Source organism: Triturus cristatus, chromosome 1_2 (assembly GCF_964204655.1).
Source record: "Triturus cristatus chromosome 1_2, aTriCri1.1, whole genome shotgun sequence".
Lineage (NCBI taxonomy): Eukaryota > Metazoa > Chordata > Amphibia > Caudata > Salamandridae > Triturus > Triturus cristatus.
Genome location: NC_140580.1, coordinates 266,744,729 through 266,771,327, shown reverse-complemented (window position 1 = coordinate 266,771,327; position 26,599 = coordinate 266,744,729). Strand labels below are relative to the sequence as shown.

The 26,599-nt window shown below is 42.2% G+C and overlaps 1 protein-coding gene across 44 annotated transcripts in view; it reads left to right on the top strand.

Annotated features, from left to right (window-relative positions):
• Positions 1 to 5,901, top strand: part of SORBS1 (sorbin and SH3 domain containing 1) — a 1,103,390-nt gene extending 1,097,489 nt beyond the window's left edge. For all 44 annotated transcript variants that reach the window (XM_085603602.1, XM_085603630.1, XM_085603622.1 and 41 more), the window contains 2 exons: positions 1,194 to 1,306; positions 4,176 to 5,901. In XM_085603602.1, coding sequence (XP_085459728.1) covers positions 1,194 to 1,306; positions 4,176 to 4,243 — 181 coding nt within the window. In that variant the 3' untranslated portion in view covers positions 4,244 to 5,901. The remainder of the gene's footprint in view (positions 1 to 1,193; positions 1,307 to 4,175) is intronic.
• The last annotated feature ends 20,698 nt before the right edge of the window (positions 5,902 to 26,599 follow it).

The following is a 26,599-nucleotide window of genomic DNA, read 5'->3' as shown; positions in this document are numbered from 1 at the left end:
CTCTCTTATTTTTTCTGAGAAGGAGAGTGCTTCTTCCTCTTCATGTAAGATAAACTTGCCTTTCCATAAGTCCATGAGACAGGATTGTTGCATGATCTGAGCTTGTCGTTTTGAAACTGGCAATTAGCGCAATCATCTGTTTATAGCGAGGTGAATTATCAAAGTCGGGAAATACCTAATAGGTGAACTCTGCTTAGAATTTAAAAGACTTTGCTTCTTGTGCTTTTTGTAAAATAGTGAGGTAAAGTTCCAAAGTTGAGAAATACCTAATAGGTGAACTCTGCTGTGATTTGTGCGATTTGCAAAATTTCTTCCTCGATTCTAAAGTTCTGGAAAACATCCAGAATTGCTGTGGGAGCTCCCTGCGTTCGACTTAAGAAATGGAACCATGTGGGCTTTTAGTGGTTAATGACAGGCATTGCTCTTGTTGGATTTTAGTTTGGAAGTCTGTGTAACATTTTTCACAAAAGGGATCGTGTGCTTGTGGAGGCTTCCATGTCCTCCAGTATTCCGACAAATTGAAGGTTTCAACTTCTGGAACAATTTTCCAGTTTTTCATTTTTATGCATGAACTTAATCATGCTCTCAAATACAGACTTTAGAGAGCTACATTTAACTGAGCCACCTTTGTCTAAGCCCTTGTGATGTGGCCGTCCATTCTCTCCATTCTTTGAATTAGTTCCTTTAGTGTCATTTTGATTTCAGATACGTCCTTCCCAGTTTTCGCTTAATGTTGTTGCAATTAATGTTCCTTGTTAATTACCACACTATTTTCGTGTGTGTTGGACATGCTCAGTGGTTTGACCAACTTACTGTTCTAGAGCATTTTGTAGAATTGTAAGTGCTGATCTTTGGACCACATATTTTTGCTAAAGAATCTTTAGGACACGTTCATACAGGGTACAGAACCATATGTACATACCTTGTACATAGAGATTGAGAAATCTGATGTGTCAGGAAACATGTTTTACAAACCTCTGGAATTATGAAATGGGTTTAAGTTAAGAACAGAATGCTTTTATGTATTCAAATTGTAAAATGTGTCTTTTCACACCTATGTAAGATCTCCTAACATAAAATCATGAAAAACCACATGACAGCCATGGTACAAATGCAGTGAATTGAAAGTATTAAACATTTAATTGCACATATTCCACATAAGGTTTAAAGTTATTGTTTCTTCTTTTACTTAGATATAGCTTCCAAGCCTTATACAGCTACGTACCACAAAATGAAGATGAATTGGAACTAAGAGAAGGAGATGTTGTTGATGTCATGGAAAAATGTGACGATGGCTGGTTTGTAGGTATGCATTATATAGGGCCTTCTGAAAGCATATATCATGAATACCCAAATAGTGTAAATGCTGCTGCGTCCTTAACATTTCACAATATATGACTTTGTTCTCTTCGTCACAGTCAGGACCACAGTATCTGCATTTGGCAGTAAAGCTATTGATTTTATATTATTACACCAGAATCTCAGATCTATAAAAATCAATAGCACAAAGTGCAACTCTTTTCATAAATAAGCAGTGTTTTATCAAAGCAACAAACCTTAACGGTGCATGAATTGTCCTGAGCCTTATTATAAATCATGTATGTATGAGTTTTGGTAAAATAGGCATAACATTTTTTCCAGATGCAATATAGTGATCTGTATTGCACGATGATGTTGCTCTCTCCCTAGCGCTCGCACACTTGCATAAGTTGATCTGTGTCTATGAGCGTATAAGAGTTCAAGATAAACTGACATCAGCATGCACCAGGGCCTTAAGTGGGCCAGGTCCCTGCAGGTCTCAGACGCGGCAGTAATTAAAACTCGATCTTGAAATTGGTCTCCTTCCGGCCCTATATTCATGTTCCTAGCTTTACAGAAAAAACTATCATCAATTTATGAACAATGACTGCAAAACTTATTGAGTTAATCCATGTCAGCGATGAAGCTCCTATGCACATTTCCCAAATTTTACTAAATCTTACATTCCATGAGTGAGTTTTTTCCCAGATGTTGTGTGTCTGCATTTTGCTCATGCAACTTATTGCTCTTGTACAGTGCATACTGTGAATTGAGTCCACTCGTGTGAGTTCTTTTTGTGAGTATGTGTTTATAATCAGCCATGATTGAGGCCTCAGCAATTGAGGCTACGGGCAGTACAAGTTCTAATAATGCCTATCTGTGGGTCATAAAGGTGTTCAGAACACATGTTCCTCCGATTCTTGGCCTGTCTGCAGAGCGCACATTGCCTCTTGTAGCAAATATAATTGTGATTCTGTGTTAAAGCATGTGAATCAGGTTCAAAGCTGTCGACAGGGCAAAAGTAAATGTAAATGCAGTCCTTACAGGTGAGTGGGTGCTGTGTGTAATCAGGATGGTAAAGTGAAGGGAATGAAAGGAAGTACATGCTGGAGAGGATGAAAAGAGGGCGTTAAAGAGGAAAGAGATGAGGTGTGAGATATACAGATGTAGAATTTCAGAAAGATGTGGGGAGTAAAACGGCGTTCGAGTGAGACATGACAGAGGAAAGCGGTGTGAAGGGAAGAATGCGAGTGATTGAGACACTCCGAAGACCACCGCTCCTTCAACAGAGCTTAATAAAGTCTCATATATTTTAAATTCTAATTATTCACAACACAGTCATTGTTATTTCTCCTTTATCTGCTCCTATTGCTAATATGCTTTAGCAAAGCCAGTAGGTCTGTCATGTTTAGATGCATGTCTGTAATAATGGTATGAATACAATAACAGAAAGGTCACAGAGAAGCATCTAAACTCTGGTCAGTTGGCATGCTATGGGAAGTAAAGGATTTTAGTTTACCTTTTTTGAGTCACACCCAGACATGGCTCTTGAAAAGGATGCTTAGTTATACTTCTTATGTCACACCTCTTTTAGAGACGCCCACCCCTTTTTTCCTCCCACTTAAAGCTCCACCAATGTATGTAGCTCTGCACGATAGCTTACGGTCCAGTCTGAGGTTGTTACAGACTTCGATGGAACCACCTCCCGGTGCATGGGAGCATTCGCTATAAAAAATGTGGGATCCAGTCTGACTCTTTTGGATACTCAAAAGGTAGGAAACTGTAGTTAGAGTATCCACCAGAATGATGGAAACCGAAGGTAAGTAACTTGTGATATGACCAGTGTACAATGATTCTTGTTGTACACTTGTATAACACCAAAGTGGTGATTTTAATGGTGCCTCCCTTTTTTAACCTTAGATTGCCATATTTGGCAAAATAGAAAGATGTTAAGCTGATCACATCTCAAAGGTACCACGAGAAATATAATCATGCACCATGTACTGGTCCACAGTCATTAATACAGTGTGAGAATACTAAATGGCCGTTAAATATTTGTGGTGTCATCTATCAACTTCAGCTTCAAAAATGATATCGGAGCATTAAGAAAGCCACGCCATGTTAGTTCACTTTATGAAGTGATGCAGGCCTTGTTTCTATTTCTACTATTCAAATAAACTTTTTCTAATTTCTGAGTTACTGCTAGATAGGGACCTGCCATTGTAAGCCCTTCCTTTTTATATGTAAATAATTGTTTGGTACCAATCCACCTTTGTTAGAGGGGAGGAACATTCTCCTGCCAAAATTCTTTTAAAAAATACGCGACTCAGTAAACTGCCCCTACACCACCCCAGATCGCTCTTCTCTAACATATGTCCTGGAGTACCTTTCCCAGTGATTCTCCCTACCCCTCCAACTGAGAAGTGTTGTACACATAAAATTGTTGAATTGGGTGCAGCAACACAGCAAGACAAAGTTATTTTGAAAAAGGTGCGGCGAGTTGAATGCAAGAAGGGAATGGCAGGGAAAACGGTGGTAAAAGGAGGCAAAGGAGAGTTCTATTGCACCCCCTTGGAAAAAGTCGTTAAAAAAGGGACGTAAAATAGATGCAGGTAAATCTTGCAGGGTGATCTTTGGAGGGGTCTCAGTCAAGGAAAATGAAGATACAGTGATTTGCTAAGATCAATATTAATGAAAGAGATAAATATGAACGCATTTGAAGGGATACCTTGCACCAGTCCCTGTACTTCCCAAGAGAAATGCTTGAGTGGTTCCATCACTGCATGCAGTTCAATGAGCAGCGTATGTTTATCTTACAGGGACCTACTGTTGTGCTGGAGAAAATCCTTATAACGCATTTCCTTTATTTTCCCTAGGTACTTCCAGACGAACAAGAATGTTTGGTACATTTCCAGGAAATTATGTAAAACCACTGTACTTATAATGTTGTCATATCTCTGGAAAACATTTAAAAAGCAAATGTAAAACAAGTACACAAATCATTCTTTAATGTTAAATCCAATGGTTTATGAATGTAAAATATGAGAGGAAATGTAAGAGGTATGTCGATTTTCAGTACAGTACTGGGTTGAGGGTGCAATTCTTGTCTCAAGTCACCTATGAAGGAGGTTAGAGTTTCAATGTTCATTGAAGGAAAGTAAGGTTTAGAATTTACACTAATAATTTACACTATAACTTTGTGATTGTTAATCCAGGCTTAGTTCTGTGGTAATAAGCACTAACCTCTGAGGAAAAATTTAGATATGCATTTGAAGGGAACGAGGCAGGTCTTGTGTATGTGTTAAAGGATAATTTCTGAAGTGCAATGGTCATAAAATATCTGTGTACTAATGTTGCATCTTGTTATGGGGTGCTGTGTGTGTCCTGCCAATCCGAACTGTATAGTCTCGCCTTTTGTTCTTAATAACTTACCACATCAAGCAATATTGAGTTAATCCAACCATCCGCCTTATAAACAAGGGATATTGTATAATTGCATCTTAACATGCACCACCTTAATAATGACTACTAGGTTTGTTGGATATGTATCTTTCTCCAGTTAATGTACGGGGGATAAGCAAGCACACAGTTTTCCTTTAAAATGTATCTTATGGAGTTTGAACAGATGTGACCCAATAAGGAGACCCTTTTCTGACTAATCTAGGGATGGCCCTTTTGATGTAATATATGTTGCCATTGACATAGGCAAAATACAAGCTCCACCTATCGACCAGGGTCCAACTCCCACCAGATCCAGATGCAACATCAGATGCAACATTCTTTCTCTACTTGCTTCAACAGTTGACTTGCCAGCGAACCCAAATTAAGCTCTTGCCATTAGGACTATCATTTTGTAAGCAAAATATCGGACTATCTGAAAGCTACAAATCAAATACCAGAGGTCTCGACTTCAGTTTTGTCATAACAAAGACTATTTAATAATATAAAATGCCTATTTTTATGCAAATGCTTTTATACAGATTTATTAACAGTAATTACAGCTAACTGTTAGCATGACTTGCAATACATTTTGATATATTAGCCATGCTTTCTACGGGAAAAGACTATCTTTTGCAGTCTCCCCTGAGGCTGCTTGGGGAGAAAATAGTGCTTCTGACTTACAATTGTAAATATGTATATTTAGCTCTGTACAGAACATGTATGTACATTGTATAGAAAAAATAATTTAAATGGTTTGAGTGAAAAAAAGAAAAAAGCACTTGTGAAGATTTTTGCATTTTATTTAAATGAAGAATTTCAGTGTAACTTCACATGAGGAGTTTAGCACAAAACTACATTAGATAACTGCTACATAATTGAAAAAGGGGCACTTGTATCACATTTTCAACTACTTTAACCCTTGATATATTTTTGTTTTATTTTTCTGCTTTACCCTGTTCTCATTGGTATTTAATTCCATGTTCAGAAGTGGATAACACAAAATACATGAGAATCACAGCCTTATACTGATTGTAACCATATCAGTTAACAAAATTCTCATTTACCACCTCACTAAGCACATTGCAATTTATTTTGAGTGAATGTTTTATCTTTTGCAGTGCATATGACTTGAGCAAAATAAATGAAAGCATTTCATTATTATCGCTTATTTCGAGCACATTATTTAATACCGTACCATTGTTACTGAAGCTTTTTGTGTATACCTGATATATTTTAAAAAAAAGTACTGCATTATAAATGACTTTTCAAAATGAGCTGCCTTCTTTGGGAATCCTAGGAACAATTAAATACTAGTGGAAAAATAGTCAAACATATCTATAACATAAAAGTGTTTGCATGGAAGTGCTTTATCGTTGGCCCTAAACTCCATGAAAATTTTGAAAATACACAAACACAAAACAAATGATGTCATCATGCCTCAAATTTGAGCAACCCATCATCACATTATCACAAGACATCAATCACAAAATGAGTTAACATTTGTTTTTGATACAAACGTCTATTGGCTAGGGCTCAGTGAAACAAACGTCTTAAATCCAAGAGTTGTTTTTGCTTAGTACCTCTGTTTAACACTTAACTTCTAAGAACACCGTTCCGTGCTTTAAACTTTAGTTTAGCTGTCACAATGTTGAGGCTAAATCTCAGAGTTGTTTACTGTGTGTTTATTCTTTATTTATTTATTAGCTAAAGAACAGTAGCAGTCATAAACATTAGTACAAAACGCAATTTCCTCTCACCCACAACAATCTTCTCTTTTTCAGCAGTAATCTTACTCTGAATACTCAGCAGTTGGTTCATGTCTAATGCTGTATTTATTTGGCCTGTTAATATTTCCTTGCCATTTGCATGAATGCCATCCTGTTTAATTGCCCTGTGGCGCAGGCCATACTGGCCGTCCTGCCGCTCTGCATTCCCCTGGTAGAGGCTGATTTCCGTACAAGATGGGCTACGATGACACCACCATGCTCTCTTAGCCTCATTCTAGTCCAAACCTCTCCCAGTGTGAGACCAGTTTGAACATTTTTCCCAGGGCTGATTTTGGTTTCCAGTCCAGCCCTGATGCGGTGAGATGCAATTGATAGCGAGTTATTATGAAGGATGGCCTCTGTGCCTCACTAATCTTGGCACAATCTCGAAACTCTGCTATCTCCACCCAGAGGGGTCTTTGTCTCGAGCTGAGACTGAAATCACAAATTTTCTAGCATTTATTTGATGGTGAAGCAAAGTTTGCAACACAGTAATGAAAGAGAGGAATGGATTACAAACCATGAAGGTTTATTAACAGACGAGTAAAATTACATATCGAATCAAATCCATAGACTAAAATCGATATTCACTTGGATACAGCATGTATGAATATAATCCAAGCATTACAAATAATAATGTAGGGATTTCATTAATTTAAAGGCAACGTGTGCAAAGCAAAGCAAAGACAGGTTTCAGTAAAGGAAATGCCCTAATTCTAAGCTAAGATTGTGGGAGGGTCGGTGAATTTTCACAAGCAGTTGAAATCAGCTAATATCGAATCAAAAGAGAAACCAGATAAGGGTTTGAATTAAAATCAGAAGAAGGGCACTTGAAAATATTTCTGTGAGCAGGATCTCAGGAGGTGAGAAAAGACGTCCTCCTGCAAAGTTAAACAAGGTCAAGTGATTTACCTAACAAGCTTTGCACAGTTAAGACACAACATTCCGTCCAAAGATAACGATCTTCAGTTATCACACCAGGTTTCGGTTCAAACCAACTAATCACTATACTACAACATAACATTTTAAATGAGCTCATGGTCACATTGGTATCTGATACAGAAAATATTATACACAGCAAGCAAAATGACTTGGAGCACCTAAGCCTACTCACACTAATTTTAAATGCACATTAGTTTTCTAAACTATGGTTCACTCTGCTAAATCTAGATATAACTATGTGAAACTAGTAAATTCTATAATTGGTGTACATTGCAAACAAATTATGCATAAGTCATGTAAGCTAAACTTAATGCAGGATACAGATTAACCTTTTATTTAAGCACAAATAATCAAAATCAATTTTGCGTCATCAAAAGCCATCTGCATTGTTAATTCCTTATTACTTAATTTTAAATTGTTAAGACTTGTAAACCTTGCCAATGGCTATTTATACTGAACAACTCCGTGTTTTGCCTCCAATGAACTTGACAACCATGCAGTCCCACTGAAGAGAGACTATATAGAGGACTTGCTGTCAGAGCTGTGACTCCATGACAAGGGGATAACCAAATGTACCCCTTTAGTTAGGTAGTGGCTCCCTCAACCCAGGATATGTGGTAACTGGCAGTGGAGGCATGGAATGTATGGTCCACAGCACAGCCCTTTTAACCTGTACCCCCTGCAATAAGACTGCTTCTATGCAAACGTGTTAATGGGGGGATAGGGTGATAGGTGTCTCTCAGATGAATTAATGAACGTCCTGTGGTGTTGCTGGTTACCTAGAGCTCTGCATAACTAACCCACAAATTAACTGCAACTAGTCCAAACTGATCTGACCTATGATAGACACACTGCAAATGGAAGGACTACAAAAATGAAAACAATTTGCAGAACACAGAAACTGAATGACACTTCTTTAAGAGAGCAGTGTATCGATAACATTCTGGGGCAGTATGAACCCCTTGATTTTGAGAGATCGGTAATTGTGATTGATTCATCACTGATGAAATCCAGTTTGTTGGATGAAACACATTGGCCTGAGCTGAGAATTTTTCTATGGAGAATAAACATTTTGTGCATAACAGATATTGATCAAAGTATTCTGAATGGACTGAATGAAGACTGGATTTGGGTTGCACTATATATCAGACCTCCACTGTTCTTGGATGACTTTCCAGACTTTCTGGACATTCAATATCTCTATCTATCTACCTATTATCTACCCATCTATCTATCTACCTATATATATATTCACTAAAAAAACAGGTTTCAGGGACATTATAGTTAGGAATTAGCATTTAAAAAACCTTAGATATTCACAGAAAAAAACACAGGTTTCAGGGAGTTGTAGTTAGTCTGGCATTTCACTCTTACAAAACCAGAGAAATTCAGCTGAGCTAACTATAATTCGCACCATTGCAATGCACTGCTGATGGCGTCACACATTACATGGTCAGTGACATCACTGATGACATCATCTAGTGACTGAGTGTTTCTAAAAAATTAAGAATGTTATATAAATATATGCCAAGGTGTATTCAAAGAATGAGTTGGTGTATGAGTGTCTGTGTGGATGATTTGGTGGGTACATGACTGACTGTATGAGTGAGTGATTAAACGTGTATTGCATACGTTGGTGAGTGGTACATGAGTGTTTATATGGGTTATTGATTAGTTGTCTGAGTGTCTGTGTGGGTGGGTGAGGGGCTGTGTGACTCCATGCGTGGATGTATGAGTGGGTGAATACCTGTGTGTATGGGTTCATGCGTGCATCTGTGAGGGACGGTATGGTTGAGTGAGTGTGTGTATGGCTGTGTCGGTAAGTGTATGGATGTCTCAGTGGTACATGGGTGAGTAACTGCATATGTGAAAGGCATGTGAGTGTTGGGGTATACAAGTGACTGTATGTGTGAGTGTGTGAGTTTGAGAGTGGATGTATGGATGAGTATGTGCTTGTGTCAATCATTGTATAAGAGAGTCAGTATGTGTTAGTAGCTGTATGAATAAGTGAGGTATTGTGTGCATAACTGTATTGGTAAATAAATGGCAGTGTGATTGATTCTTTGGGTGATTAGGTGTATGAGTAACTCTATTGGGTGAGTGGTGGTCTGTATGGATGTATGAGTGTATTTGTGTAGACCTATGAATCAGTGTGTGGGTATGTACTAACTGGTATTGGTGTGTCTATGGTTTCGAGAATGGTAGTCTGTATTTTAGAGTGGGTGTATGAAAGGTTATATTAGGTTGTGAGGAAGTGCATCAGATAAGTGGATGATGTCATGAGTGATGTCATTTGAGATGTCTTCAGTGATGTCACTGACCATGTCATGAGTGATGTAATATGTGACATCATCAGCAGTACACTGCGGGGGCGCAAGTTATAGTTAGCTCAGCTAGCAAGAATAGCTGAATTTCTCTGGTTTGGTATGTCAGACTAACTATAACGTCCCTGAAACCAATGGTTTTTCCTATGAATTTCTAAGGCTTTTTAAATGTTAATTACTAACTATAACGTCTCTGAAACCTGTTGTTTTTTCAGTGAATATATATACATTTTATTATTTTAGTTTATATATATGCATATATACATATTCATCATCATCATCATAACTTTATTTCACCAATAAAAAATGGCATAAAAGTATGCTACAATAAAAACATTAGAGATAAGAAGTCATCTATTTGCACTCAAAGTTATTATACAATAGTAAAAAGAGTAAAAAGTATAAATACAAAGAATTAATCAATTAAAAAAAAAAGGAATAAAACAGAAGTTAGTCATATTGAGCCTTCTCTCAGTTATGAAATTTGAGCTTAAGGAATATGTCTTCTTATCTGTAGTGCGGATAAAAAGAACGAGGCCAGAGAGAAGCATACCAAGGGATCCGGTAATTGCTGTAAATAGTAAAGAGTTGTGCGGCATTGTCTAATCTCTCGCTTGAGTATAAGCGGAAGTATAAATCTGTTCCTTTCATTCGTGTACCATTTTGAAGGAAAACAATGTGTAAATCATCCTGTACTGAATGATTATCGCATGGACATAACATAATATATACATATGTAATAAATATTTTTTAAATGTTTTATATTTTTTTGAATTGCACTTTAAAAAAAAAAATATGCATATATATATATATATAATCCATCAAAGCATCCAAGCATTTAGGGGCGCACTCTCAACAGGCTGTACCATCCGGCATTCCCACATTGACAATATCCTGCAATGCTGCTCTGATACCTGTCGCCGACCTGACGCGTTTCGAGGCTTCCTGCCTCTTTCTCGAAGGTCATCTGCAATTTGAAAAACAGGTGGTTCTCATTTCAATATTTATTCACGCTCCGCGCTCAGTGTCCGAGACCCCCCTTTGCGGCACAACAGACTGTGACGAATCATTCCTGCCTGCTGCTCCGGAGCCCACTTAGGGTAAAGAAAATGCTTTAAAAATTGAAACTATCACAGGACCTACTATTGGTAAAATGTTTGTTCTCAGAGACTACTAAGTCCAGGACTACGAAGTCCAACTTGCATTGCGCGCACTGAGCGCGGAGCGTGAATAAATATTGAAATGAGAACCACCTGTGTTTTTCAAATTGCAGATGACCTTCGAGAAAGAGGCAGGAAGCCTCGAAACGCGTCAGGTCGGCGACAGGTATCAGAGCAGCATTGCAGGATATTGTCAATGTGGGAATGCCGGATGGTACAGCCTGTTGAGAGTGCGCCCCTAAATGCTTGGATGCTTTGATGGATTATTACTACACGGTCAATCCTACCGTGGGGGGCAGCAACATTCCAGAGATAAAGGAAGGCCGTGGGTCGGAACTGTCCGAGACCCCCCTTTGCGGCACAACAGACTGTGACGAATCATTCCTGCCTGCTGCTCCGGAGCCCACTTAGGGTAAAGAAAATGCTTTAAAAATTGAAACACTCACAGGACCTACTATAGGTAAAATGTTTGTTCTCAGAGACTACTAAGTCCAGGACTACGAAGTCCAACTTGCATTGCGCGCACTGAGCGCGGAGCGTGAATAAATATTGAAATGAGAACCACCTGTGTTTTTCAAATTGCAGATGACCTTCGAGAAAGAGGCAGGAAGCCTCGAAACGCGTCAGGTCGGCGACAGGTATCAGAGCAGCATTGCAGGATATTGTCAATGTGGGAATGCCGGATGGTACAGCCTGTTGAGAGTGCGCCCCTAAATGCTTGGATGCTTTGATGGATTATATATATATATATATATATATATATATATATATATATATATATATATATATACCTGGACTTTTGTAATCTTTGAAATTTTAAAAAATTGAAAAAAGTTTTTTAAAATAATATTGAATTTTATCTGCGTGCTTACACTTTCCATCATTTGCATATTTGCACAAAGAATTGGCAGCTATACAGTAATCCAATGTATTATATTTTGAAACAAGGGGGAACTATTTTAATGTTTTATTGAAACATTGTATTGGTTTTATTCTCTTAGTTTCCTATTTATACATTGTGTTGAATATGGTATGTTTTCTATGTTCATGGTTGCAACCACATGGTGCAGTGCGTATCTGTCACTTTAAAAACACAAGAAAACAGAAAAGAAAAAAATGTAACACACTATTTAAGCCTATCAAGCACTGTTTAGCGCGTCATGTGAACAAGATCCCTAGAGGATCGAAACGCGTCAGGCGAGTGCGAGGGTGCAAGGGGAAGCATCAATAAAGTAATTTTGCACGTACCTGTGGTCCGTCCTCCAGTGGTGTCCAAACGCCGTAATCTTTGGAGTTCAGCGGATATATATATATATATATATATATATATATATACATATTACCTACTGGCGGTCGCCAGTAGGTAGATATAGTTAGGACCTACTTTCCATAGGAAATCCGCAACATTCTATTTGGAATAACGTTGGCGCCAATTGACGAATCTTCGCAAAATTTTCCAAACTTTTGGCCAGCTCCGGTCTGCTCCTATCCTGAAAATTTCACGGTGATTCGTCAAGCGGGGGCCGAGAAAAAAGGGGGCTCCTAAAACGCGTTTTCCCCTTGCATTTTCCCATAGGACCTGTTGACGCAGCTACAGCCCGAACTGCTGAACGGAATTACACCAAATTTGGCAAAGAGGTAGTCCTCAGTTCAGACTCGTGCCTTTTGCTTAAATGGTGTAAATCCGTTCAGTAGTTCCTGAGAAAATTAGAGTTAAAAAGATAGATATATCTATGGCCTCGGAGGATCCGCGCACCCTCCTCGCACCCTCCCGAGCACGAGCTGAATGCTAATTGGCTGCCAACACTCTGAATCAGGAAGTGTTGGCAGCCATCTTGTGCCTCGGTAGAACCGAGGCACAAGAAAACTCCCAAAAAAGGCGCAAAACGCGACAAGGGGGCAGGGTAGAAACACCCTGACCCCCTAGGCCAGTCCCACAAGGACCCCCAAGGCCCAAAAAAAAAATTTATATATATTTTTTTAAATCGCGGGATGCGCTTAGGATCCGCGCATCCCGCTGCCGAAAAAAAAACGAAGCGCGGGCTCCCGTGCTTCATTTTTATTTAGCCCCCGGGGGGCCAAGTCCCAGGGGCAATATGTATATTATAATGGGGGGCTTTATTATAGATGGGTGGGGGGGCTCAAAGGCCCCTCCAAGCCCCGGGGACCGCCACCCCCCCGAGGGCTTGTTTAAAAAAAAAAAAGAAAAAACCCTGTTTGGGAGGGCTCGAGCCCCCTTCCACATGCCCCGGGGACTGCCACATCCCCGGGGCACTAATTATTTAACATAGGGGACCACCACCCCCCGCGGCTTTAAATTAAGTGGGAGGGGGCCGCGTGATGGCCCTGGTGACCGCCACCCCCCAGGGCCGGCTCCTGCAGTGTCCCCGGGGTGCCCACCCCGGCACACTGCTGTTTGCAATGGCAGGGTGGGAGCCATTGCAAACTGCTTTGCTTCATTGAAGCGAGAGCAGGGAAACCAATGAAGCAAAGCAGATTGCTTTTCCACATGTTAGCTGCTCCCCATGTGGAAAAGCAATGCCAGCTCCCGCAGGAGGCGGGGAGCTGGCTGGGACCGTGTGGGGATTGGGGACCCCCCCATGGTCCCCAACAAGGTGGGCAGGCCCCGGGGGATGGGGTCCCCGGGGCCAGTAGGGGCCCAGGAGGGGGGCCACGCAGCCCCCTCCTAAAAATAAAAGTTTTTAAAAAACCGCCCCGGGGGATGGGGTCCTCGGGGCCAAAAGGGGCCACAGAAGGGGGGCAAGGCAGCCCCCCAACAAAAAATTTTAAAAAAGGGCCATGCCCCGGGGGGTGGGGTCCCCGGGGCAAATTATGCCCTCGGGAGGGGGGCCACGCTGCCCCCTTCCCGATTTTTTTTTTTCTATAAAAAAAAAGAATTTGGGGCAGTCCCTGGGGGATGGGGTCCCCAGGGCCAATAAATGAGAAAAAGAAGGGGGGCTACACAGCCCCCCTTCGAAAAAAAGAAAAGAAAAAAAAAGAAGGGATCGGGCCGAAGGCCACGCCCCCTCCTTGCACCACTCTGCAAACGCGCCCCCTGGCGCGTTTGCAGAGGGGGATCTAATTCCCCTTGAATGCTAGGGGTCCCTGGGGGCAACTAGCCCACCAGGAACCTCCAGTAAGGGGGCTGCGTTGCAGAGAGGTGTAATGAGGCCACGCCCCTTTTTACACCTCTCTGCAACGCAGCTCCGTGGCACTTACTTACTGGTGGGCTAGTTGGCTGCCAGGGGACCTCAGGATTCAAGGGGACTTAATCTCCCAACTTAAAACGCGCCACGGGGCGCGTTTGCACAGTGGTGAAGGTAGGAGGCGGGGCCTGAGGTTGTGCAAACACACCCTGTGGCGCGTTTTAAGTTGGGGAATTCATTCCTCTTCAATCCAGAGGTCCCCTAGGGGCCAACTAGCCCACCAGCACTGGCCAACCTCCTGTAAACAGTTGAAAGAATGTGTTTTAAGTCATACAGACGATTTTTTAGGAATATTTTTAGTTTGTGAAAATAGACACTTAGAAACTTTTCTGGTGAAAACTACACAATGGATTCCTATGGAAGGAAATACAAGTTACTGGTAAGTACGTTTAGAATTACTTTTCAGGGTCAGTGCTGGGCTAAAAGATGCAGCCCTGGGTTCTCTCCTGATAACAGGTGAGTAAATCGGAATTTGTAGTTTGGCTGATTTTAGAGGAATATTTGTACATTTCAAAAATGGACACTTAGAAACTTTTCTGGTGAAAACCACACAATGGATTCCTATGGAAGGAAATACAAGTTACTGGAAGGTAAGCTTAGACTTACTTTTCAGGGTCAGTGCTAGGTTAAAAGATGCAGCACTGGGTTCTCTCCTGATAACAGGTGAGTAAATCGGAATTCGTAGTTCGGCTGATTTTAGAGGAATATTTGTACAATGTGAAGGAAGGGGGCGGGGCCTGAGGTGACGTTTGCAAACACGCCCTGTGGCGCGTTTTAAGTTGGGGAATTAATTCCTCTTCAATCCTGAGGTCCCCTGGGGGCCAACTAGCCCACCAGGTACCTCCAATATGCGCCAGGCAGCTGCATTGCAGAGAGGTGTTCAGAGGCCACGCCCCTTTTTACAACACTCTGTAACTCAGCTCCGTGGCGCTTACTGGAGGTACCTGGTGGGCTAGTTGGCCCCTAGGGGACGACCTCTGGATTGAAGAGGAATTAATTCCCCAACTTAAAACGCGCCACAGGGCGTGTTTGCACACATATCACCTCAGGCCCCGCCCCCTACCTTCACCACTGTGCAAATACGCCCCGTGGGGGATAAGTTGGGGGATTAAGTCACCTTGAATCCTGAGGTCCCCTGGCGGCCAACTAGCCCACCAGGTACCTCCAGTATGCGCCAGGGAGCTGCGTTGCAGAGAGGTGTTCAGAGGCCACGCCCCTTTTTACAACACTTTGCAACGCAGCTCCGTTGCGCTTAATGGAGATCCACCACTGAGTAAGAAAAAGTAACGATAACACTACTTAACTACTAAGTGAATTTTCTGTCATAGGATAACACTGGTGAGTCTATGTGAAACATTTTCTAAGTGTCAACTTTTAAAATACAATAATATTCCTTAAAAATAACTACTGTAACCAAAACGCTTTTACTCAACTGTCCAAGGACTGAATCTAGGATCCAGTCCTGTGGTTAGAAAAGTAATCCATAAAGTAACTAATTGCATTTGACTAGAAATTCACATTGAGCTCAATGTTGCATTGTGTTTGAAATTGTGTTGCCCATTGCAACAACTGTAACTACTGTACTTGAAAGTCTATTGCCTATTTGCAAAGTATTTAAACTAAAGTAATTCATTCTGAGAAAGTATATTTTGTATTGTAATGTATAATGTAATTATAATGTAATTAAAAAAAATATATCTAAAAATAAATAGTTTAAAAAATGTAGTAAATCAGTATCAAAAAAATCAGTGTAACAATTAATACATTAAAAATTGTCATTTACAAAACCTTTGAAATTCACTGAAAAAAACCATAGGTTTCAGGCCTGATATAGTTAGGAATTAGCATTTAAAAAACCTTTGAAATTCACTGAAAAAACCATAGGTTTCAGGCCTGATATAGTTAGGAATTAGAATTTAAAAAACCTTAGAAATTCACTGAAAAACAATAGGTTTTAGGGGTGTTATAGTTAGCTGGACATTTCACTCGAAAAAAACCATTGAAATTCCTCCCATATAGTTAGTTGTGCTAACTAAATCTCGCGCACAATCCACTGCTGATGATGTCACATATTACATCATTCATGCCATGGTCAGTGACATCACTGATGACATCTCAAATGAGTCGCACACCCCATGTGACACAAAAAAGAGATTTGATTGGTCAAACAACCTGTCATCATTAAGCTTGCTAGATCCCTCCCACTTTCTTCTTTAGGGTGTCGTCACCAACAGTCACTCTCATTCTAGGACGAGCTATTTTGCATGAGGGTTGGTGTTTTTTAGGTCTCACCTACGCAGGGCGCAAGCGCTGCTTAGGAGGGGACTTTTTGGAATCACTCAGGACTTTGGTTCAAACTCGTGCATGTTTTGCACTCTTCTCTATTGGCACTTGTGCACGTTTGTCGTCTCCCATGCGGGAGCGAGCGGTGGCGCCATCTGTTTTTAATTATCTTGCTTGCACTTTTGAAATAAATGGCGCCACAGCTCGCTCCCGCAAGGGCAACGCTGTTCGTGTCTCGTCCCCTTTTGCTTTTGTTTATTTGTTAATTGCTTCTCTATCTCGCGCGCGTGCCCTCTCTCGCTGTTTTTCTATTTCCCTCGCTCGCTTGCTCCCTCTCTTTGCCCCCTCTACATTCACCATCTCTCCCCCGTTGTTTGTATTTTACTCTCCTTCCGCCTCTATGTTTCCTTTCTCTCCTCAAATTATGATCGCTTTCTCTCCAATAGTCCCTTGTAACACTCTCCTTACCACCTGAAAGGGGTGCCTTTCCCTCTCCACATTGGCCCCTGTCACAGGCTCCTCTGTAACAGTGGCACTGCCCCTTTCCTCTGGTAACCTGCCTGTCCCCTTCCCTCACTGACGCTCCCTCTGCCAGACTCCCCCCACCCTCTCTCTGTCCGCCTGTCCCAGCCTCCCCTGGCCCCCTCTCTCCTGTGACAGCGGCCTGACTGCCCCCCTCGCCTCCAGAACAGCCCCCCGCAGCAGGTGCACCCTTCGCTTCTGTGCGTCCATGGGCAGCAGAGCAGCGCTCGCGTGTGAAGAGAGGGAAAATAACACCAGCAGAGGCGCTCTTTCGACCTTCTGACTTTGATTTGACTTCGAGCCGCTATCACGTGCTCCAGCTTAGCATTCAGCAATTAACAAACCCCTTCATCTCTCAACCAAGGGGAGCTGCCCATGCACCCCCCCCACAACTCGCCATCACCCACATTCCAGTTCATTCCTCGTACCCCATGAAACTATTCATGCTGGTCTGTCATGTTCATTTCATGTTGCATGGATGAATAATGCACATCTTGTAGCACGAAGGAAGCCTGAGTAAACATTTAAAACGTTTGCATAATCCACCTGCATTGTGAACTAAAGTTGTAGGTCACGCTGTGCTCTGTTCCCTGCAGGGAAATCTGATCTGGAACGGGATTTGTCGGCTTCTCTAAATGTTCCGAATCGGGCTGCCTTCTCGGATTCAGTGAACAGTTCTGCACAAATTGCTTTAATTGTCCACTGCTGCATAAGCCTACCTCCAGCAGGTGCTGCGCTTGATTAAATAACTACTTCTGTGTTAAATAACTCCTCTGCACTGTGCATGCTGTTTACTGTATAAAACATGTCGAGCAGTTTTATACTTGTCAGAACCACCAGTTTTGCTTCATGTTACTCCTAAATGCCGTTGTGAATGGAACCAAAATTATCTAAAACGGGAATAAAATGTCAATAATCAGGGAATATTCACTTTCTCCGGAAAAATCTTCAGCCTCCCTTGGATCGTCTCAAGCGAGACGTCCGTCACTGGAGAGCGCTACCGCTGACCCTACTAGGGAGGGTGGCGCTATTTAAGATGATGACCCTGCCCCGTTTCGTATATGTGCTGGAGAACACGCCGTACCCAATACCACCGACGTACTTTCGTTCGGTCGCGGCGCAGGTGACTGGTCTTTTGTGGAATAGCGGGCCGGCGCGTATTGCGCAATCCAAACTGACCCGCGGTTGGTATGACGGAGGAATAGCACTCCCCGACATCCAGCTTTATTACTGGGCAGCGCAGTTGAAGGTTGTCAACCAATGGATCCACGTCTCCCACTCCGACCCCGCCTTTAAGGCGGACAGGGATATACTAGGAACACGAGGTATGTTAGCGCCCCTGTACGACAGGAGGCTCACCCCAGAATTGTTCGGCCCTCTGAGGCAGACTGTGGCCATATGGCACGCGGCCCAGGCCAGGCTGGGGTTTAGAGGAGTCCTGACTCGGCTCACGCCCCTGTGGGATGCGAAACGACTTGGGAGGCTCAGGGGCTGCAAGGGCTTCGATAAATGGGACGACATCGGAATATCCACGGTGGGCGACATGTGGCAGGGGGGTGCGGTAGTTCCCTTCACGCGCCTGCAACAACAGTACCAGTTGGCGCCCTCGGAATGGTTCCGTTACACGCAAATCAAACATGCCTTACTGTCAACAATAGAACCTGGCGCAGCTGTTCCTGAGGCGTCGCCCATGGAGGATAGATTGCTAACAGATTACATGTACAAAAGGGCTACGTCCCTCACGTACCGCAAGCTCATTAATAATCTACCTGACCCTATGGGACCCTTGCGTGAGAAATGGTCCAGCGATGTAGGTGAATTTGATGATCCGGATTGGCGGGATGCATTGGCGTCACCACGGGAGGCAGGGATCCCCTCCAGACTTAGGTTGGTGCAGCTACGGATTCTCCACCGCTCTTATTACACCAGACACACCTTGCACAGAATGGGTAGGGCACCGAGCCCATTCTGCCTACGTGGATGCGGGGAGGAGGGCACCTTCTTTCACACCATATGGGAGTGCCCCAAGATCCAAGAATACTGGAGGCGGGTGATGAGGACACTGTCCCAGTCGGGGGGAGTCTCGCTGGTACCAGAGCCTAGGCGATGCCTGCTAAATGTGTGGGAACCTAACGACCTTAGCCGCCAGGCTCAGAGTTGGGCTACGCTGGGGATCGTGCTGGCCAAACGGAACATAGCCCAAAAATGGGGTGTGGGGGAGGTGCCTTTGCTGTCAGTATGGAGAGGGGACATGGATAGAGCTATGCTGGCTGAGCGCTCGGTGTTCATCAGGAGGGGGTGCCCCCGAAAATGGGATAAAGTGTGGGGGCCCTGGAATAAATACAGAGGGAGCATTTGCGAACCACCTCCACTGCTAGAGGATGAGGCCTCTGAATTGGACTGAAGTGAGAGACCTTGAGACATACTCCTGGGGTGTGGCTGCCGGAACAGTGCGCAGCGGTGCTGCCGAGGGGGGGGATATAGTGTCCAATGCGCAAGGGTTTGCTGATGTGGCATTAATGTATACCCTAATGCTAATGCTTTGTACTGTTATATATCGAAACAATAAAAACAGTTTAAAAAAAAAAAAAATCCGGGAATATTCATGTACAGTGAGTACAAATAGAAAAGGCTGTCCCTCCTCGTATTTCTAAAGGGAATTGGACATTTCGGAGCTAATTCAAAACAACATTTTTCAGTACGCTAAGTAAGGTCCGGTAGTGCTACTTCACAGAATCATGATGCCATTTCCATTGGGTCTCTAAGGGTTTTCTATTTTATCTTTAAGAGAAAAACTGGTCTTGAAGTCGGAGATGAGAAATCTGTTTTGATGACATTTCTCGTGAGGAGGTTGACCTGAGTGCTCAACCTGTAAGAGGGCTAAAGGTCATAACATCGGTTTCCAAAAAGGTAAATAGTATACTGGAACGCCTTAAAATACGGGCAGTGATTACTCCTAACAAGCTGAAGGCCTATTTCTAAGGTGTTAAGTTGAAGCACTGATGCAAGCATTAGGGTTGTTAATATGCACACATTTTCTACACTACTTTCTGTCCACCTACTGTGATAATGTAACGTAAAATGCAATGTCTGTGAAAATAATTAGTATTTGAAGGTCGTTGGCCTTTTTGGACGGAACAGCTATAGTAGAAGAAAGCATCTGCTTGCTTACCGTAGCTCCTGTTTGCAATGCTTCCCAACGCAGGCGCGCACCGCCCATTGAGCTCAAATTTTCTCCCCTCCCATCCTCCCCCCGTGTGTGGCAGCCCGGGCTGAGACAGCTTCCGGGGCACACACACAGCCGCACCGAGTACTTCACAGGTCTTTAAAAGACCATTTGCTTGGTAATGAGGCGCTGTTGTTTTTTCGCCCCTTCTTAGAGCCCCTGCATCTCCACTCTGCCTATTGCTGGAAGAATCCCTCCCCCCCCCCCCCCAATTTGACTCTAGTTGACCCTCTGTCCCAACGTGAGTGCTGGTGTTTACCTTAAGACAAGCTCCTTATCTATTTCTCTTCATTGGGTTGACTTTCCTTTGAGCTTAATTCCTGCTATTCCCTTTTCGAATCTTTTCATTGGGCTCTTTTGCACTTCTATTATAATGTGATTTGATGATTGTTGTAAGAACCCTGAACTGTTTCTTGGAGTCGCAATTCTTGAGTTGCATATTTAGGAAGCCTGTTAGTTATTTCATTATGATGCAGCACCAGACTTCTTTAAGTTAGCCAACTTAGTTCTCTGCGTGTCTGTAATTCTGTCTGCCTGTGTATCTGCGTGTCTCAGTGAGATTGAGAATGAGTGTGTGTGGTTTGCGAGCGTGCACAGCTGCCTCTCTGCATGTGTGTCTGCCTGTGTGTGTTTGCGTGTGGAGGAGGCTGTGTAAATGCCAAATGGTCCTTTCAGAGCACATTCGCTTGACCTTCCTTTGTTGTTCCAAATCTGGAGCACATAGCACCCAGGGCTGCCAACGCCGACCTCCTTGTGCAATAAGTTGTAATAATTTAATCGAAAATCCTGGGCAACTGTTTGATTTACTTTCAGTCCATGGTGCCTTGTTTACCTCCCCCCCCTTCCCCCATAGCTCAAGCAAAACACTTAAAATGTCCCAAAGGCGAGCCCTATAGGCTATGCCAATGCTTGTTACATTTTGTTTTTCATCTATCAAAATGGCAACATCAACAGACCTGCAAGAAGATGAGGAGCAGACCTTGCTGGAAGAAGAGGATGAACCCCAAGAAAGAAAAAGGAGAACATTCTTTGGGCGTTCTTCACAATTCCAGAAGGAATTAAAAAAGCCAGTGTTCAAAAGGTGACATAGGTCAGAAGGTGTGGTCTGGGACTAACAGCTCAAAGGAGCGCAGTCATCAACAATCCAACCTGGTGACAAGGTGCAGAGCAACTCTGCCTGATTTTGCAAAAATTGCACTGTTATGTTCAAAGTACCAAACTGTTTTGAGTGTGGGGAAGCAAGTTCTTCAAACAATGCTGGCCACTATAAATGCTCATCATTGTTAATTTTGTTTTTGTTCCTGCAGTTGCACACAGTTTTTTGTGCTAGTTTTTTAGTTTCATTTTTGAAATTCAAAATAGTAAAAAAAAAAAACACAAAGATAAAATCTTTTTTCAAAAAGAAGAAAAAAACCAACAATTCTGGTTTAAAAAAGAAAATCTATATGTTTTATGACTACATGGGTCAAAGTACTTGCATGAGTGAATTAGGTAGTGCCTGAGTGACTTTAAAGGTACAATGGTAATGAGTGGGTTCTTAGATCAGTGCGTGGGTACTGCCTCAGTAAAAGGATGACTGCAAGAGTAATGCCTGAGTCATGGGTCGAATAGATAGTGTCTGTGTGATTGCATTAGTGTGTATGTTTAGTGTCTGAGGGTTTGGAAGAGTAAATGAGTAGAGTTTGAGTGAATGGTTGAGTCCAGGACTAGTGCCTGATTGAAGGGATGAGTGCATGGGTAGTGCCTGTGAATGCATGAGTGCAAGATTAGTACCTGAGTAATTGCATGGGCAGTGCCTGAGTGAATGCATAAGTGCAGGGGTACTGCTTGAGTGACTGTGATCAGTGCATGGGTACTGTCTTAGTAAAAGGATGACTGCAAGAGTAATGCCTGAGTCATTGGGATGAGTGCTTGAGTAGTGCATGACTCATTGCATGAGTGCATGAGTATTTCTTGAGGGAATGGGAGTGCATGGGTACTGCCTGAGTGAGGTTGAGTGCAAGAGTAGTGCCTGAGGGATTATATGACTGCATGGTAGTGCCTGGGTGATTGCATGAGTGCGTGGGTAGTGCCTGGGTGATCGGATGAGTGCATGGAAAGTACTTGAGTGGAAGCATGGGTCCAAAGGTAATGCCTGGGTCATTGGGTGAGTGCTTAGGTAGTGCCTAAGTGACTTTAAAAGTGCACTGATAATGAGTGGGTGCTTAGACCCATGGGTACTGCCTCAGTAAAAGGATGACTGCAAGCGTAATGCCTGAGTCACTGGATGAGTGCATGAGCCATTGCATGAATGCATGGGTAGTCCTTGAGGGAATGGCTGAGTGCACAGGTACTGCCTGAGTGAATGGTTGAGTGCAAGAGTAGTGCCTGAGTGGTTACATGACTGCATAGGTAGTACCTGGGTAATTGCATGTGGATGTGGGTAGCGCCTGGGTAATTGCTTAAGTGCAGGGTACTGTCTGGGTGATTGGATTAGTGCATGGGTAGTGCCTGAGTGACTTTATGAGTGCAACGGTTATGACCGGGTGCTTAGATCAGTGCATGGGCACTGCCTGAGTAAAAGGAAGACTGCAAGAGTAACGCCTGGATCAGTGCATGGGTAGTACCTAAGTGAATGGTTGAGGGCAAGAGTAGTGCCTGAGTCATTGCATGAGTAATGCCAGGGTGATTGCATGTTATGTTATAATACATTTGTAGCGCACACAGATTGAACACCTAACCTTCAGCGTAAGCGTCTAAGACCTTAACGATTAGGCCAGAGTGACTCTTTACCAGTTGTTCTGAAAACTAATATATGACATGCGGATCAGAAACCCATGGCTAGGTAGAGAAGTATGTTAGTGTCCACCAACAGTACTATTCTTTATAGAGTGGAATGGAAGGACTGAGAGAGGGAACGATAGAGAGTCGATACAGAGTCGTTTTCTTTCACTGGGGTAAGAAGTTCTTCAAAAGAGATATATTCAAACAAGATATTTCCCAACCTTACTGAAGGAAATACCATTGCCTTCACTTTAGACTGAGCAAACAGTGACATTGCAAGACCAGGGATTGAACACCTAACCTTCAGAGTAAGAGTCTTAGACCTTAACCATTAGGCCAGAGTGACTCTTAACCAGCTGGTCTGAAAACTAATATATGACATGCGGATCAGAGACCCATGGCTAAGTAGAGAAGTATGTTAGTGTCCACCAAAAGTACTATTCTTTATAGTGGGAAATGGAAGGACTGAGAGAAGGAACGATAGAGAGTTGTTTTCTTTCACTGGGGTCAGAACTTCTTCAAAAGAGATACATTCAAACAAGATGAAAAGAAAAAATATTACCCAAACTTACTGAAAGAAATACTATTGCCTACCCTTTAGGCTGAGCAAACAGTGACATTGTAAAACCAGGGATTGAACACCTAACCTTCAGAGTACGTTTCTAAGACCTTAACCATTAGGCCAGAGTGACTGTTTACAAAACAGCCTGAAAACTAATATATGACATGCGGATCAGAAACCCATGGCTAGGTAGAGAAGTACGTTAGTGTCCACCAACAGTGCTATTCTTTATAGTGTGGAATGGAAGGACTGAGAGAGGGAACGATAGAGAGACATTTTCTTTCGCTGGCGTAAGAAGTTCTTCAAAAGAGATACATTCAAACAAGATGAAAAGAAAAATTATTGCCCAACCTTACTGAAGGAAATACCATTGCCTACTCTTTAGACTGAGGAGACAGTGACATTGCAAGACCAAGGATTGAAAACCTAACCTTCAAAGTAAGAGTCTACAACCTTAACAATTAGGCCAAAGTGACTATTTACTAGCTGGCCTGAAAACTAATATATGACATGCGGATCAGAAACCCATGGCTAGGTAGAGAAGTATGTTAGTGTCTACTAACAGTACTATTCTTTATAGCGTGGAATGGAAGGACTGAGATAGGGAACGATAGAGAGTCGTTTTCTTTCACTGGGGTAAGAAGTTCTTCAAAAGGGAAACATTCAAACAAGAAAAAATATTTCCCAACCTTACTAATGGAAACACCACTGCCTACACCTTAGACTGAGCAAACAGTGACATTGCAAGACCAGTGATTGAACACCTAACCTTCAGAGTAAGAGTCTAAGACATTAACCATTAGGCCAGAGAGACACTTTACCAATATTTCAGAAAACTTAAATATGACATGCGGATCAGAAATCCATGACTAGGTAGAGAAGTATGTTAGTGTCCACCAACAGTACTATTCTTTATAGTGTGGAATGTAAGGACTGAGAGAGGGAACGATAGAGAGTCGTTTTCTTTCACTTGGATAAGAAGTTCTTCAAAAAAGATACATTCAAACAAGATGAATACAAAAAATATTTCACAACCTTACTGAAGGAAATACCATTGCCTACACTTTAGACTGAGCAAACAGGGACATTGCAAAACCAGGGATTGAACACCTAACCTTCAAAGTAAGAGTCTACAATCTTAACAATTAGGCCAGAGTGACTATTTACTAGCTGGCCTGAAAACTAATATATGACATTCGGATCAGAAACCCATGGCTAGGTAGAGAAGTACGTTAGTGTCCACCAACAGTACTATTCTTTATAGCGTGGAATGGAAGGACAGAGAGGGAACGATAGAGAGTCGTTTTCTTTCACTGGGGTAAGAAGTTCTTCAAAAGAGATACATTCAAACATGATATTACCAAACCTTACTGAAGGAAATACCATTGCCTACACGTTAGACGGAGCAAACAGTGACATTGCAAGACCAGGAATTGAACACTTAACATTTAGTGTAAGAGTCTAAGACATTTACCATTAGGCCAGAGTGACACTTTACAAGTGATCCTGAAAACTAAAATATGACATGCGGATCAGAAATCCATGGCTAGCTAGAGAAGTATGTTAGTGTCCACCAACAGTACTATTCTTTATAGTGTGGAATGGAAGGACTGAGAGAGGGAACGATAGAGAGACATTTTCTTTCGCTGGCGTAAGAAGTTCTTCAAAAGAGATACATTCAAACAAGATAAAAAGAAAAAATATTGCCCAACCTTACTGAAGGAAATACCATTGCCTACTCTTTAGACTGAGGAGACAGTGACATTGCAAGACCAAGGATTGAACACCTAACCTTCAAAGTAAGAGTCTACAACCTTAACAATTAGGCCAAAGTGACTATTTACTAGGTGGCCTGAAAACTAATATATGACATGCGGATCAGAAACCCATGGCTAGGTAGAGAAGTATGTTAGTGTCCACCAACAGTACTATTCTTTATAGTGTGGAATGGAAGGACTGAGAGAGGGAACGATAGAGAGTCGTTTTCTTTCAATGGGGTAAGAAGTTCTTCAAAAGAGATACATTCAAACAAGATGAAAAGAAAAATTATTGCCCAACCTTACTGAAGGAAATACCATTGCCTACTTTTTAGACTGAGGAGACAGTGACATTGCAAGAGCAAGGATTGAAAACCTAACCTTCAAAGTAAGAGTCTACAACCTTAACAATTAGGCCAAAGTGACTATTTACTAGCTGGCCTGAAAACTAATATATGACATGCGGATCAGAAACCCATGGCTAGGTAGAGAAGTATGTTAGTGTCTACTAACAGTACTATTCTTTATAGCGTGGAATGGAAGGACTGAGATAGGGAACGATAGAGAGTCGTTTTCTTTCACTGGGGTAAGAAGTTCTTCAAAAGGGAAACATTCAAACAAGATGAAAAGAAAAAATATTTCCCAACCTTACTAATGGAAACACCACTGCCACCACCTTAGACTGAGCAAACAGTGACATTGCAAGACCAGGAATTGAACACCTAACCTTCAGAGTAGGAGTCTTAGACCTTAACCATTAGGCCAGAGTGACTCTTTAGCAGTTGGCCCGAAAACTAATATATGACATGTTGATCAGAAACCCATGGCTAGGTAGAGAAGTATGTTAGTGCCAACCAACAGTGCTATTCTTTATAGTGTGGAATGGAAGGACTGAGAGAGGGAACGATGGAGAGTCGATAGAGAGTCGTTTTCTTTCACTGGGGTAAGAAGTTCTTCAAAAGAGATATATTCAAACAAGATATTTCCCAACCTTACTGAAGGAAATACCATTGCCTTCACTTTAGACTGAGCAAACAGTGACATTGCAAGACCAGGGATTGAACACCTAACCTTCAGAGTAAGAGTCTTAGACCTTAACCATTAGGCCAGAGTGACTCTTAACCAGCTGGTCTGAAAACTAATATATGACATGCGGATCAGAGACCCATGGCTAAGTAGAGAAGTATGTTAGTGTCCACCAAAAGTACTATTCTTTATAGTGGGAAATGGAAGGACTGAGAGAAGGAACGATAGAGAGTTGTTTTCTTTCACTGGGGTCAGAACTTCTTCAAAAGAGATACATTCAAACAAGATGAAAAGAAAAAATATTACCCAAACTTACTGAAAG